We start from the raw sequence: 16,018 nt of genomic DNA, 5'->3' as shown, positions 1-16,018 counted from the left end.
CGCTTTCAATGATATTGGCTAATCCTGCATTTTTTTGGATCAACATGTTGATCACGCAATTTGAGCAGTTTATCAATTTCTTGTGCGGGATGTAATTCCCGTTATATTGGCGAAACTAGTCGCCACTTCTCTACTAGGATGGAGCACACGGAAAGCGATAAAAACTCGCATATTTTTAAGCATTTCAACACATCTCCTTCTTGTAAGAACAAAGACTCCCTTTCTTGCTTTAGAATTCTGGATTCTGCTAACAACTCAATTGATTTAAAACTCAAAGAAGCTTTTTATATAAATTAGATCAAACCTGAACTTAACAAAAAATTACAGCATTATAACACTTTTCTAGCGTTTTAGTTTGTTTTTTTAGTTTTACCTTTGATGCTTGGTGTCACGTTGTAAGTAGTACCCGCTTTTGTATTACATCATACTGTAAATATTTTATTCATCTACTTATCTGTTATATAATTACTCACGTTCTGTTACTCATTGATTGAAGATGACATAAGCATGCCGAAACATGTCTCTCAAAAAAGTTGTCTATTTCTTACAATATTTATCATACTTGCAACTATTACGACCTTATGGAAAAGTCCTTAAACTTACAAAGGTCACAATGGTTGACCAAAGTCCTATGTGCAGTCGCCTGGGGTTACTTTTGTGCGTATTCAAGTCAGCTCAAAGCAAGCGCAAGGGAACCACAATGCAAGTGGCACACACGCACGAGGCAAGTGGGAGGAGAAGTTACATGGGACTCCTTCGCACGATAAAAATATTTCATTATCCATAATGTAAACGTTTATTTTTTTTGTTTTGTTCGATTAACAGGTATAACAAAATAAATCTGATAACTTTTGGCAGTGGAGGCAGTGTGGCCGAGTGGTTAGAGTGTCGGACTCGTAATCCGCCGCTCCCGGGTTCGAGTCCCACCCTGACCACCGGATTTGTTTTACGGTAGCCCCGAGTTCAGATCCTTGGCCACGCTTGTAACTAGCCAACTGGTTTGCCTCCGGCCTGTTGGGGTTCTTAGTGATGTTATGTTCAATTTAGACTATTTGTTTCATTTGTTTCATTTGTTTGCAAGGACCACAATGGAAACTACTGGTTCACCAGTAAATTTTTTTTTCTTTCTTTTTTTTTTTCTTTTTTTTTTTCTTTTTTACGCATGACGCACGATTGAGCGTAATGTGAGAATTTTCCTGTTCTAACAAAAAAGGAATGTAGAAATTTATCTTTTACTCCACCACCTCCTAAAATCATCAGCATTTTGCTTTGATCAAACAGCCTACCTGATTAGTTGTTCCCTTTTAAAACCAATATCTAAGCTGAAATGTTATCCAAGGGGGTATTTGTTTACTTACTGACCGTGACAGTGCCGTGTCAAACAACAAATCACAACTGAGAAGCCCTATTGTATATCATTTTATGAAGCGTTGCTAAGATAAAACCGCTGTTAAGAAATAAATGTATTCAAGACTTAACGAGAATTTTCAGACTCAGACTCTATCAGTTTACTGTCAAATTGGTGGATTGCGATGGCAGCAGCCGGTATTACAGCAGTTTTGGTCGGCGCGGGAAACATTTCAGCCGGGGCTGGTTTTGATTTCGCTTCAAGAAAGAAAATTCACGAGCTCCACAGAAAAGCAGAAAAGCTACAAGGAGACGTGAGTGCAGCAGGTGACTTATATGACAACATTTACTATCCTGTCGCCGTCAAACTTCGACGAGTAAAGAAGGATCTTGACAAACTTCCCAGCGATCTGCTGGCGAAGATTTCTACAAACATTACCGTCGATAGTACAACTCCTGGAGATGTGGGTCCGGGTCTGCCCCGAGTGGACATCCAGGCGGCGGCCCTATACCTCATACAAGAGGTGGAGGAGGAGATGTAGCGCCCTCTGAGAATCAACCGGCAAAACCTCCAGAAGACCTAGGTATTGAAATGAGCTCAAACGTGAGGACTGTGCGCGAAAATTTCAGCGACAGTCATAGCGACAGCATGGTGGAAGATGCCTTTCCAGTTCCGGTGGAGAATGAAGAGCGAATGCCGTTAGTTCCACGAGAAACATCCTCATTCCCGAGGAACGCGATGTAAAAAATTTGTGCCAAAGGTATCACTGTCGCTAATGCAGTTTTTGGGTTAGGAAGCGTTGCTGCCCTAATTGGTCTAGGAGTCTGAACAATGCAAAAATTGGAATCTGCAATTTCTAGTTTAGAATTCAAGCAGAAGTGAGTGACGGCATTTCTGGAAGAAATGAAGAGGGTGTTGGACCAACGGGTGGCAGCTGCGAACATTCAAGCTGGGAGCAACTACGAACATTTGGTCAACACTGCCGAAACTTGGGAGAAAATTGCCAAAAACTGTGAAAGCTACCACAAAAGCTTTTACTATTCAATTCGAGGATATTTCATGCCAAATGCAACACTGGAAAGAGTCAGAACTTTGGTGAAAGATCACAGCGATGCCGACATGCCCTTCCCAGACAGTGCATATCCACTCACTCAAACTTTGGTGAACGAAATCCAATCTAAAATCCAAGAAGGCCAGACAGACAAACAGATTGCCACCTACTTTGCACAAACGTATCCTTCAGTAGGCCTGAGATGTTTGTTCGATGAATTCTTTATAAGCACTTTGCGTTGGCCCAATAATACATATGTATTACAATCTACTGCTCCTTAAATTTACGTTGTTTCCGTATATCGATCATAAACATCTTGTGAACTCTGTCTCGTAACGTAGAGAAAATTCTGTACATATGTAGCAAGTGCAACGTTAGTAGAGCTGCCTTTTTTTCGAAACTGTACACTTCTACAAACTGTATTGTTCTGGTCATGTAAACTAAACGATGCAACTAGTCTTGACCATCACATTGTACTGCAAGTATTGTGCTGTAATATTACTACTTTCCTCTTTTTTATTTTGTTTAGCTTTTTCCCTAGGTATATTGTGTTTGTAAATTAATAAATAAAGGAAAGAAAATAATTCTTTATTAACAGTTTGGATCGATAGACCAAATTATTGATGATTGACATTTATAAGAATTCAGTCTTAACTAACTGCAAATCAAGTTAGCTTTCTGTGAATCTTGTACTGTTGCATGAGATAAAATTATTTACCCACCTATCTTAAATCATATGTAGAAAATAATAAGGTGTGGTGAGGTTCATAACGAAAGAGACTTTAACAAGGTGTATAGATAAAATTTTTTTATTGAACCCGAAGAATATAAAGAAAATTTAGCAAAACAGAGAGCATGTAGAGCCAAATACAGCAATATCAATATTTCATTTTTGCTCACTAATTGCAATAGTTTCCCTCATTTTTAAATTATTTTGCGCGGTAACAACGTAGCACTCATTTATAAGAATATCGAGTTTAGCCATCTGCGATCTCACAACGGGAATCAGATAAACCGATTCCTAGCCGTGAATTTTGCGGATTTCCCACAGTGTCTTATCAGTTTGGACCAAAACATTACGGCAAGTAACATGCGAGATGCAAGTGACAGCTTCAGGAAGACACCATACCTAAGGATTACCTCATGAAATGGACCCTGATTCTGACTATAAAACGATAGGCAGGGTAGACAGGTCTACCCACGAAACCTGCAATTTGAATTTTACTTTCTATTGGCACTATATCATCTTAGCTGGTGAGGCGTACATTCTACTGAAGAATTCAAAGTTGAAAGGGAAATAGCTCACTTGAAAGAGAGGGTTTTTGTGACTATAATGCAACTTACAGGCATATGGCGTCAAGCAAGCGAGGGTTCTAGAATAGGTGCACATTGTCCAATTAGGAAAGTCACAAAGAAACAGGTTATTAACAATGTAATAATTCTAAGTTAACGGTGTGGAGTCGTCATGGCTGACGGTCACTCATTTCGACTCTCCGGTTTTCTTTGTTTTATTCTCAGTTTAATTCTTCTATATCGCGGAAAAACGACTGATCAGGGCCAATCTCAAATGTTCCCGTGTTTAGCTGACGATTTCTTCTTGGTTCTACAAGATGAGTTTGTAGTTTCAATGAACTTAAATATCTTCACAGCGTCCTGGACTAGGCGCCATATTGTTTTGCCAATCCTTCGAAGAGGTTTTTCTTCGTCAAGAATCAGTTATTATCCTAACTCTGTTGCAAGTTACCAAATTATTCTTCTCCAGTTGAGCGGCGACGTAAACCCAAATCCTGGTCCAAATGGAGCCGAGCGGCACAATTTTACGGAACAGCAAAAGTCCTCTCGTCTTCTAACCTTTTATGCTAATGCACGAAGCATCGTCAACAAATCAAGCAAATTGGATTTAGCCATTGCCGCTCTGGGCTATGATATAATTGTTTTAACTGAAACTCATCTGGACAGCTCCATCCCTGACGGTGAAATCTTTCCTAGTAACTACTCGGTATTTAGGCGGGACCGAAAGCTCAATGGACGTCATGGAGGCGGGGTATTGATTGCTACGCGAGAACACATCAAAGCGGTTCCCCGTGATACTACACAGAACGATTCAGAGTTCATCTTCGTCGATCTTCTTTTCTCATACAATCGCAAAGTCACCTTGGGAGTTTTCTATCGTCCTCCCAATAACGATCCTAAGCCTTTAGAGGACTTACAAGCTGTTTTGCAAGAGTTTTCGACGAACGAGTTGATTCTTGTTGGCGATTTCAATCTTCCGGAGATTGATTGGTTGAATAACAGATTCTTGCGTCAATCTGATATTTACACACTCATGATGGACATCGTCCAAGACAATTTTTTGACACAGTTGATAAATAAACCTACCAGAGACTCGAACATCCTAGACTTAGTTCTCACTACTTCGCCCGACCTCGTAAACCATTTGGTTGTTGGAGAACCCTTTTCAGATCACAATTCTATCTCCTTCTCGTTATCTGGTATACCTTACGTCCAGCGTAAATCACAGAAGTTGTTGTATTGCTATGGTAAAGCCGACTGGGATCACTTAAGATCGCTGTTATCTCATATTCCATGGCATTGCGCCTTCTTCGACAGCGATATTAATCATAATTGGGCTTGCTGGAAAGACTTGTTATTTACAGCAGTGGATGAGTGCATTCCCAAACGCAAGAATAAAAAGAGATCCAGTGCCCCCTGGATTACACAGGAACTTATCGTTTTGTGCAAAAAGAAGAAATTATTGTATAATAGAGCTCGCAGAAAAAACAATTCAACTATTTGGGAAAAATATCGGCAACTCAACAATTCTGTTAAGAGACTTTGTAACACAGCTAGATGGTCTTATATAGAGAAACTTGCACTTGATCTTCAGGAAAATGAAAACCCGAAACCTTTCTGGAATTTTGTTAAGTCCAAGAGAAGAGGCACTAATAATCTCATCTCTATAAGCGTCGATGGATGTGTTCTGACTGACGACTTCAGTATTGCTCAGAGTATGAACTCATACTTCTCTTCGGTGTTTACTACCGAAGATTATGCAAATTTTCCCACTCAAGACTGCACTGTTGACAAGAAACTTGCGAAAATTGATTGTTCTGTCAATGAGGTCAAACGCCATCTTCTGAAACTCAAGCCCAATAAGTCTCCTGGGCCTGACCATATCGCGCCGTGCATTTTTAAGTCGTGTGCTTCGGAATTAGCACCTTCGTTGACGTATATGATAAACAAATCGTTGTCTCTTGGCCTTTTGCCTGAGGAATGGAAACATGCCGACATTACACCTCTACATAAGAAGGGTTCCAAATCTTCGAGAGAAAATTACCGCCCAATTTCCCTTACTTCAATTGCTTGTAAGATCTGTGAAAAAATTGTTTTTGATAGGATGATTAAGTTCTGGCGCGAAATCGACTTTATCAATAGCAACCAATTTGGCTTTTTACGAGGAAGATCTACTACAACTCAAATGTTATCAACGTTTAATGACTGGGCGAAATCCCGTAATTCATCCACTCCTACCGATGTTGTTTTTCTGGATCTTGCCAAAGCCTTTGACAGCGTTCCTCATGAGCGACTGCTTTTAAAATTGAAATGTAGCGGCATCGACGAATGTTTACTCAACTGGCTGAGACATTTTTTGGTGGGGCGCAAACAACGTGTAGTCGTTAGGGGATCTTATTCTGATTGGTCGTGCGTTACCTCCGGAACTCCACAGGGAACCATTCTCGGGCCCCTATTGTTTTTATTGTATATTAATGACATATCTGAATTCCTATCATCTACAGTGAAACTATATGCAGACGACACGAAGATCTACAGAGAGATAATTGACCCTATAAAAGATAGTCAGCTTCTTCAGGATGATCTTAATAATCTTAGCGCATGGGCTCGTAAGTGGCAGCTACGTTTCAACGCAGACAAATGCGAATCTATGCGAATTACGCATTTACGCGATAAGTCGGTAACTAATTATTTCTTAGAAAAGCCCCTGAAAGATGTGACTAATTTTAAAGATCTCGGTGTCACACTAACTAGAGATCTTTCATGGGGCCATCACATAAGTATCACTGTCAATAAAGCGAACAAAGTTTTAGGTTCCATTAAACGCTCAGTAGGCACCGCTAACACAAATGTTTTTTCTATGCTGTACATGTCTCTGGTACGGCCAATCTTGGAATATGCGGTACCTGTTTGGTGTCCTTACCTTGTTAAGGACATCCATACCCTTGAAAATGTACAGCGAAGAGCCTCAAGACTCGCTTTAAATCAACGCAAAGGAGAAATGTCCTATGAAGACCGATGCAAACTGCTAAAATGGCCCACTCTCTCTGACCGTAGAACTTACTTATCTTTAGTCGAATGTTATAAGATAGTTTTTGGTTTTTATCATTTAAATTTTGAAGACTTCTTTGATATTGCCACGATTCGGTCTACGAGAGCAAATCATCAATACAAACTCTATATTAAACCAGCTAGACTTAATTGTTACAAAAATTCTTTTTTTATTAGGATTGTCAAATTATGGAATGAGTTACCGGGTGATATAGTGGAAGCTGACAGCTTTCAGCATTTTAAATCTAAACTTAAATCGTACTTAAATATTTGATTGTAATGATTTTGATTTATATTTTGTCTTTTCTTTTAAGGGAGTTTTTACACAGGGATAACCTCTTAACTTCCTTTTCTAGAAGTATTTTCTTTTTAGTTTTATTTGTATATAATAGTTATCATATGCTTCTGGAATAAATAAAGTATGTATGTATGTATGTATGTATGTATGTACAGTTGCCATAGTGTAAAAACAATGCTTTTTTAAAGCTTCTTCAGTTGATTCTCAAGCATAACGCATTTCGTTTACCTGAAAAGGGAGCTGAAATGGCGATGTCGAATTCTGTTTTAGCAATCACAAACGTTTGCCTTGGTATGGCGAATATTGGCGCCGGGATTGGGTTTGGCGCCGCCGAGCATGAGAAAATGAAAGAACTGAATAGGAAAGCAGAAAAGTTGAAAAAAGATGTCGAAGCAGCTGGTGATCTTTACAATCGCGTTTATTATTTGGTGACTACAACAAACATATGAAACATATGTATGAACTGCGGTTATGAAACGTATATGTGCACGATCCTTCGCAGTAAAGCACTATTTGAGCAATAGTGAAAATCAGACCTGAAAAAAATTTCAGGCCTGTACGGGACTCGAACCACTGACCTCTGCGATACTAGTGCAGCGCTCTACCAATTGAGCTAACAAGCCAACTGAGAGCAGGCCATCAAATTAATTCGACATGAACCCGTAGATGATAAATCAAACAACAACAAACATATGAAACGTATGTATGAACTGCGGTTATGAAACGTATATGTGCACGATCCTTCGCAGTAAAGCACTATTTGAGCAATAGTGAAAATCAGACCTGAAAAAAATTTCAGGCCTGTACGGGACTCGAACCACTGACCTCTGCGATACTAGTGCAGCGCTCTACCAATTGAGCTAACAAGCCAACTGAGAGCAGGCCATCAAATTAATTCAGTCAGTGGTTCGAGTCCCGTACAGGCCTGAAATTTTTTTCAGGTCTGATTTTCACTATTGCTCAAATAGTGCTTTACTGCGAAGGATCGTGCACATATATATTTGGTGACTGTCAATCTCGACCGCGTGAAGAAAACCGCCGACAAACTTCCAAGTGATATGTTGGACGCTCTTCAGCAAGAGATCAACAAAGACATCAAGAGTAGCCAAGAGGAGGAGGCCATCAAGATTTTGGCGAAAACGATAGGCTACCTTGGAAATGTGGTAGGACTGGGCTCCGGGATTCTCCAGATTGTCCGCTACAGTCGAGCTCAAAGAGCTCAAGGTAAAAGCCCTCCGCCCGAAGAAAATACCTTTGTAGAGAGTGACCTTCCTCTAGCACCTGGCCAGGAACGTCCAGCGGCTCCAGCAGAACAAACCAGTTCTCTCTCAAAAACTCCGAAGCTGGATAGACGTATCAGGGTTCTCAACGTCGCAGGAATAGTGTTCGGGTTGGCAGGCCTCGCAGCGACCGTCGGATTAGGGTTGTGGACCCTGGATAAATTGCACGATGCAATAGAACATGTGGAGGTGAAACAAGAACAGGTGACTAAATTTCACGCAGCCATGGAGGAAGCCTTGGATCCGATCGTGGAGGTAGCAGGTCTTCCAGCCAAGAGTTATGACCAGCTCAAAGAGATGGCAGATGCCCGGAAGAATATCTCAGAGGAGTTTGATAGCTACGAGAAGGCAACGTACTATGCGATTCGCGGATATTTCATGAATAAGCCGCTGCGCGAAATCAAGGAGATGGTAGATCATTACAGCGATGCGGGGAAACGCTACAACGATGATGCTTATCCACTTGCCAAGACTTTGGCAGATGATATCAAACACTTATTTGACGAGAATAAGACAGACAAAGAGATTGTAACTTTTTTTTGCAACTGATCATCCAAAAATAGGTCTTAGATTTGTATTCGATGAATTCTTTATTTGCTCTTCGCGCTGGATAGCTTGAATGGAAAGCCATTTCTGTAAGTGATCCGTATTACACAGGATTTATTGCATGCCACAACGGTCAAAGAGACAGGACGCTAAATTCTTTCTGAACTGACACTAATAACACCTCTATTCACTGCTCACCTTTTTATACATCCTAAAATTAGTATGCATATTCTCCATACTGTTCTCTATACATTTCTTATGATGCTGACAAGGATAATTTGTTTAACAATCAAGAGTCTCTTAAATGGTGATCATTTATTTCCTTTATTCTCTTAACTTTTATGTGTGATTTAGGAGTTATTTTGTAAGGAGAAGTTAGACGTTGGTTACTCTTAGGTGTCAGTAGGCTAAAGTAAATAGATCGAGACTATACCTGGTCGTTTTTCAAAGCAATAGATGCACTCAGAAATGATGTAAAATACACTGACGTAAGTGACAGATTTTGGTTGAATATTCATATTTTCAGGTTTTTTCGTTTCTGAGATGTAGTAAAAAATTTGTTGATCGGGCAATTGACAGTTCACCACAGAATAAACTATAAAATTGCATTCACTTTAAGGGAAGTGTTTTCAACTTTTTCTTGTCTTAAGACGAGGCACTTTTGAAATTGTTTTTGTAGAGAGGACATATGTTGTCTGCTTCGTTTTTTAAGAACCCTTTATTTTATAATTATGCCAATCTGACATCATTTTCTCTGTCACCGTTGATTGTTTTGATGTTCGTGTAAGGGTAGCTTTATCAGTATTGAATAATTACAACAATTGTCTTTGTCCAAGAGTTCATAATTTTTGATATCATTTTGCAAGTGAATTGAATCCAACCGTAAGGTGTCATTCGCGTGATGGAAAATCTTTAAAAGTCTTTAGCTAGGGGAAGAATACAAAAGCGGCGAGTGTAGGCCAACACACACCTCTACTAGCTGTAGATCTTGCTCCACTCGGTCTTGGGCTTAACTGATAACTATTGAATTTTCCGTGGTGAAAGTTCACATTAATTTAATTTCCTAGTTTTGCAGACGTCTTTTCAATATAAAAGGGCAAATACATTTGTTTTCCTTCAAACGACGGAAATTTTTTCTTTGGCTGTTATGCCTAACCAAACCACTTTACCTTAAATATGATGCGGCAAAATGATTTCCCCCAATTTATCCCAAGATGATCAAAATAAGCGCAATCTACTGGTATAAATCTCGTCCCAATCTGTTTGATTATAAAAAAAAAAAAAAAATTAGCTTCGCTAACCGCAAGTCACGTTGAGTCCAGTTCCTGTGCAAGCCCTCTGTTTACGTGTAGCAACCTCTCACTAAGATACGATTTTAAATGGTTTGCGGATAGCGTTTTATTTGCAACAACTTCAAATCTTGAACGAGTCCGAAACTGGTCAAGTAAAATATTTACTTTTAAACGAGAACAGACGCTTGTGTTTTGCTTGGAATCATGAAGGCCGATAGGCCTTAGATAATAGCTGATACGCCTACAATTGGAGTACACATTGAAATTGCACCCCACGATAAGCTGTTCACCAAAACAACGCTAAACCACAAATTTCCAAAAAGCAGTCAAATCGTCGTATATTCCTGCTTCCAGTAAATTGCTACATAGCTATGCATGTAAATAAGGAGTTAGTTCTTTCTCACAGCTGAATAAATGCTCTATCATGCTAAGACGAAGAAAGCCATGGCATAGCTGAAATTCCGCGTCACACCCTTGACAAGACATTGGTCGATGACATAATTAAATCTAGGTCACAGGCAACTTTGCTTGGCTGTACACAAGTAACATCGATCCTTGCTGGGTTGTTTTGGCATTGTTTTAGAGAGTTGGCTTTCGGAAAGTTCTCACACAGAAAGCAAAATGGAGACAATTAGAAAAAAGCTTGATATGCTGCGAGAAACTCTGAATAATGCAGAAAGCAGAGCACATTCGGCCGAAGACGAGTTAAAGAAAGCCAAAGAGAGAAATGCAACTGTAAGAATCTTAACTGGATTTTGTAGTTTTACGCTTGCTGAAATGCGCCTGAAACTTTTACATTTTATATTCTCATGCGAAATATCCTTTAGTTTAAGCTACTTACGTGATTTAAGTCCCTCTTACTTTCAGGTTACATGAACAGAACTGTCGGCCAAATTTATAAACAACTTGTAAACTAGAAGTCATGTATTGCGCTTTTATGTTTTCCGTAGGCAGAAGAGGAAGTCAAGAAACTCACCCATGACCTTCAAGACATTGAAGACCAGCTAGATGGGAAAGAATCACAACTGGCTGAGGTTAACCTACAGCTAGAGGAGGCCGAGCAAACCTCAGATGAAAATGAGAGGTACAATTCGATCGTTCATAAACTAGGAAAATATCTCAAAGCAACAACTACCAAGAGACTTCAACAAACATGGTTAAATAACACTGCACTATTGAATTCTATACCAGGTTATCATTGCCGACTTTTAAAGCTGCTTCTCTGTGTTTTCGTCACTTTATCATACGTAATTTCTTTCCGTCTGCGAGCATGCATTTGAATTACAGCAAACAAAGCTCATTATACAGTTTAAAGGGATGTTCTTTTTGGCGACTCTGTTCTTGATTCGAGAAAAATTCCGAGCGATTTACTCTTCCTTTAGTCTCCAAACGATTAGTAACGAATGTTAATGAGTATTTCGCGCACATAGGCTTCTCGGCACACAAAATATTGCACAGTTTCGATTAACAGAGTTTTTAGCTAAGGCATTTCGTGACAGTGCATTGGACAAAGCGAACTGATTCAACCAAGCGAGAAGCGGTCAACTGACAGAGGTCGTCTAATTAACCTCAATTTATGGCATCTAATATTCCTCCACGTTTTCAAAGCCAACGCTCACGAATTTTACTCCTAAGAAAATTCTTACGGATTTTTTCAAGACAAAACTGAAAAGTATTAATATCGATAATTATAAATAATCGTCATAAATCAATTCTAAGGACCGATTTTGCGGTTCGTATGGCGCAGTTAGGGTGCAATCGTCTCAGCCAATTACATTCGTGGTAAACGTGACCTCCCAGAGGTAATCAGTGTTGGAATATGTTGACGCACTATGCTATTATCATACGGCCGATAAAATCAGTTGTTGTCAAATTGGAATTTTTTGTTCTTACGAAATGTGTTTGTAAATGATGGTAATCCACAATTCCAGAGAAATAACTGAAATGTAGAGCATAGGGTGTACCTTTCACGCTCTTTGTCTGTCCTCGATTGTCTTTTAAGACGCAGACCGATTAGAAACCGGATAATTTCAGTTGTGCATCCAGTATAATACACTAGATTGTGATTGTCAAATTCTGGTTTCTACCTGCTTCAACTTGATCATGAGCCCACAATAAATTCATTTGTTTTGTTTTTTTAGCATAAGTTTAACGCTTCTTGTACAAGTTTGGTTGCCGGTCTTTTGTAAGCTTGACGTTTCTTTCTATTCTTAAGTACGGAATTTTCCAAAATTGACCACAATAGAAGAGTATAATGACCCATAATGAAAACTGTGAGTGCTCAACGGATATAGATTCAAACACGTCTCAAAACTAGGCTATCCGCTAACCTTTACCATAATTTTCGATCCTTAAATCTCTTCGTGGCTTTGTCGCATCCGTTATGCAAAGTTCTCGATTTCTAACCTTCATTGCCGCTTTACCAAACTCCGTCATACTCGTGAATCCTGAAGAATTTACCCCTTTTATTTTCGACTTTTTCATTTATAATCTTCGTCAATCTTTGGCCTATTTTTCTATTTCATTTTCACGTCTTTGATGTTTGCCTGGTCACTAATTAACAAACTACTTTTTTGAACCTCGCTCATGCAAATTTTCGACACACATTCGATAATCAGCTAAAGAAGCTCTTGATTGTTAAACAAAGCTCCTTGTGTCAGTATCTTAGGAAATGTATAGAGAAATAATTTCCTCCATTCTCGCAATCTTGATATCGTAAAGGAGAAATAAGATGCCAGTCACTCTTAAGAGTTAATGAGTTGGGGGTAGCAGAAAAATGTCAACAATCATTTTTTACAAATGCTGATAATATATCTTACTGTTGATTTCTTTTTGCAGAGTGAGGAAGGTTCTGGAAACTAGGGCCATGGGTGACGAAGAACGAGTTAGTATAATTGTCACGGTCCTTTCAGTCAGTCTTTTTGTAATACCGATTTTCACAGATACGTATTTAACCGCGGTTTGTTGTTTCTCATTAGCAAGCCCAGTTTGAAGCCAAGTTAGAGGAAGAGAAACAAAAGCATGAGGATGCCGAAAGAGAAATTGAAGAAGTAAGAATCAATTTTCCCGTGTACCCTCCCTCCCTTGGGACTTTCATACGATAACTCAATTTGAGGGGGGGGGGGATAATGGGTTGAAACTTTTGCCATAGAGAAAGTTTTTGTATTAGTGTGGGGGTTTGTTCCCTTACAAAATGTAATGCACGCTTTTTCTCGCCTTTGCCGGTTCTCTCTATGCTTCAGAGGATTTGATAAGAATTCCCCCTACGATTACTCCTGATCCATCAGTTTCATAAACAGGTCTTCAGAGATTGTCACCCGAGCTGTCCGACTTTTTTCGTGATTGATACTTGCATACACCTGCTGAGATCTTGAACCAATTCAGAGTTTTTCCACTGATCATGGCTAAGGGCACTTCTTTCCATTTTCTCTAAAATATCCCGTATCAATCATTCTTTTACAGTTGGAAGCAAAGCTTGCAGCGGCGGAAGAGGAACTCGATGAGTGGGAAAGCCGCGCTGAAGACGCAGACGAGTAAGTTTTAAGTAAAGATGATTTACCTCAATTTTTCACTCTGAAGAAAACGCAAGGATTAGAAAGAACAGACCTCTGTCTGTAATTATTTTTCTTCACCCTTGATCGTCACGCAACGTGTTCTCCCCTTTGAGTTGTGTGACGGAACGAAACAATGCCGGTGATGATCCTACTTTATTGCATGCATTACATGTGTCCTTTCATCAATTTCTATGAAATTTTCAATACTTTCCCCTTTTTTCTTGTTAAATTTTGCGCTGGAAATTGGCGCACGCACGGTCAAAATCCTGCCAAAAGTGACCAGCTCGCGTATGAGCTTTGTTTGACCGCTTCTGTACTCCTTCGCAGCCGTCCCTGGGATGTCACACAACGAAATGCGGTAGCCGTTACGTGACATTCTAAGTAACGAATGCTCAGGTTAACCATCATTTTGTCTAAATCTTTGTAAGGCGAGTCAAAGAGTTGGATGATGAAAGCAAAACAGTCGATAACACTCTCCAGTCTCTGAGGGTCCAGGAGTCCGATGTAAGGCACTAGCTCTTTTGTGTTCATCATCAGATTGTCTGGTAATGTGTTGTTGTTGTTATTGTTGTTGTTATTTCTGCGGATGATGTCAACTTGAAAACCTAAGAACGGAAATTGTAAATGCAGAAGTAGTAAACGGGACACGAACAATGAGGATGGGGCATCACCCATCCGAGAGCGAAAATAAAAATAGGAAAGGAAGTGGAACAAGGAATGGGAACCCGTGCTCAAGATTTTTTTCAAAACAAGTGTTGAAATCTAACCCGGTTTTAGCTTAAGGCAGTTCGTGTTGCACATTGATTGTGTCTTTTTTTTTCCAGGGCAACAGACGAATTCAAGAGTTAGAAGAAAAAATAGAGAGAATTGGGCGAGAATATGAAGAAGTGAGATTGATATCAAACACTAATAATGTTTAAACGATGCTCAGAAAGAAGCACTTGTACTCTTGAGGATTATGCTTTTGTTTGTATATTCCTAGAGAGAAAATACTTCTATCTCTTTGTTGCGAGCTGTCAACCTTTATGGAAAGATTTTTCGGCTTAAGAAACGGATTGTTTCCATTACTATTATTTATTTATTTTTCTATTTTAACCAGATTCTCTTCACCAGAGGTTCTAGGAACCAAATTTGACTCACGCCCAAAACCACATTTATCGGCTCGATCTCCATTCAGTTCAATCGACCTGAGCATTTCAGTTGCCTGCCTATAAAACCACATTTATCGGCTTGATCTCCATTCAGTTCAATCGACCTGAGCATTTCAGTTGCCTGCCTATAAAACTTGTTATTTATTAACCTTTAACTCCCCCGATCAGATTGTTAATTCTCCCCTTTAGCTGAAGAACAATTTTCTGTAAATTATTTGTGAGAATTTGGTGTGAGATCAATATAACAACTTTCACCTGATAGGTATGCGTATTCTCATTACCTGTTTGCTAGATATTGTATGGATATTCAAGGGAAAAGTTACATGTTGATCACCTGTAGGAGTTAAAAGGGTAAGAAACTAACCATATTTTTCAATGTTTTACAGACTGTGCAACGCGCTGATACAGCAGAGGCTCAAATTGCGGATTTGGAAAGAGAAGCTGACCAATTAGATGGTATGAATGGCCTTTTTCGTTCACATCGGAATGTTTGAATGTACTCGGGATAGGCGAATACAACCGTACGAATGTTTTGTTAGTGCAGAGTTGTGCAAAAGAGAGGGGTGGGTAGGGTTTAATTGAAAAACTTGAGGGAAGGGGTGTGCAATGAACTTTATCGGTGGCTTAGAAGTCAAGAGGACGCCAGAGGTTCATAAGCTAGTTAAGCATTCTGTTCTCACCTCGCACCTCTCCGCACCCTCCAGGGAGATATTGCGGTGGTAAGAGCGGGGGGATGGGGGTAGGGAAAAGGGTTGCATGAGAACCCTCCGGTATCAGTCGAACAACTTTATCTCAAAATCTATCGCTGTTGTTTTGCTTTGCAGCTGCCTTAGAAAAAATAAAAGAGAAACATGCTGAAGCCGAACAGGAGTTGGTTCAGACTATACAGGAGTTTGAGGAGATGTAAGACAAGAATCATTATCAGTTTTTTATGGCATTTCAAGTGATTTGGCTGATTAAACGATAATTCAGTAGAGAAGAGTTTCATAGCCATCGCTGTAAGCTTTTTGAGGTTTTTTAAGACATGTAAGGTATTTGCGTTAACCGTTTTTGATGGTCCAATAAAAACATTGTACTTTGTCAATATATTGTTGCGTTTTGATTGTTATTAGTCTGGAAAGTCAAGCAAAGTATCTGGCAACCGAAAGAGTATA

General features: G+C 39.5%; 1 protein-coding gene across 1 annotated transcript; it reads left to right on the top strand.

The window, feature by feature from the left end:
* The first annotated feature begins 10,655 nt into the window (after positions 1-10,655).
* LOC111319446 (uncharacterized) lies at positions 10,656-15,950 on the top strand. Its single transcript, XM_022922245.2, has 9 exons — positions 10,656-10,894; positions 11,110-11,243; positions 12,998-13,043; positions 13,138-13,209; positions 13,622-13,692; positions 14,142-14,217; positions 14,538-14,600; positions 15,251-15,320; positions 15,689-15,950. The coding sequence occupies exons 1-9, from the start codon at positions 10,781-10,783 to the stop codon at positions 15,769-15,771; spliced, it is 729 nt and encodes a 242-aa protein (XP_022777980.1). The 5' UTR covers positions 10,656-10,780; the 3' UTR covers positions 15,772-15,950.
* Positions 15,951-16,018: the final 68 nt, after the last annotated feature.

Source organism: Stylophora pistillata, chromosome 4, assembly GCF_964205215.1.
Source record: "Stylophora pistillata chromosome 4, jaStyPist1.2, whole genome shotgun sequence".
In the NCBI taxonomy this organism is placed as follows: domain Eukaryota; kingdom Metazoa; phylum Cnidaria; class Anthozoa; order Scleractinia; family Pocilloporidae; genus Stylophora; species Stylophora pistillata.
This window is presented reverse-complemented; position numbering and strand designations above follow the sequence as displayed.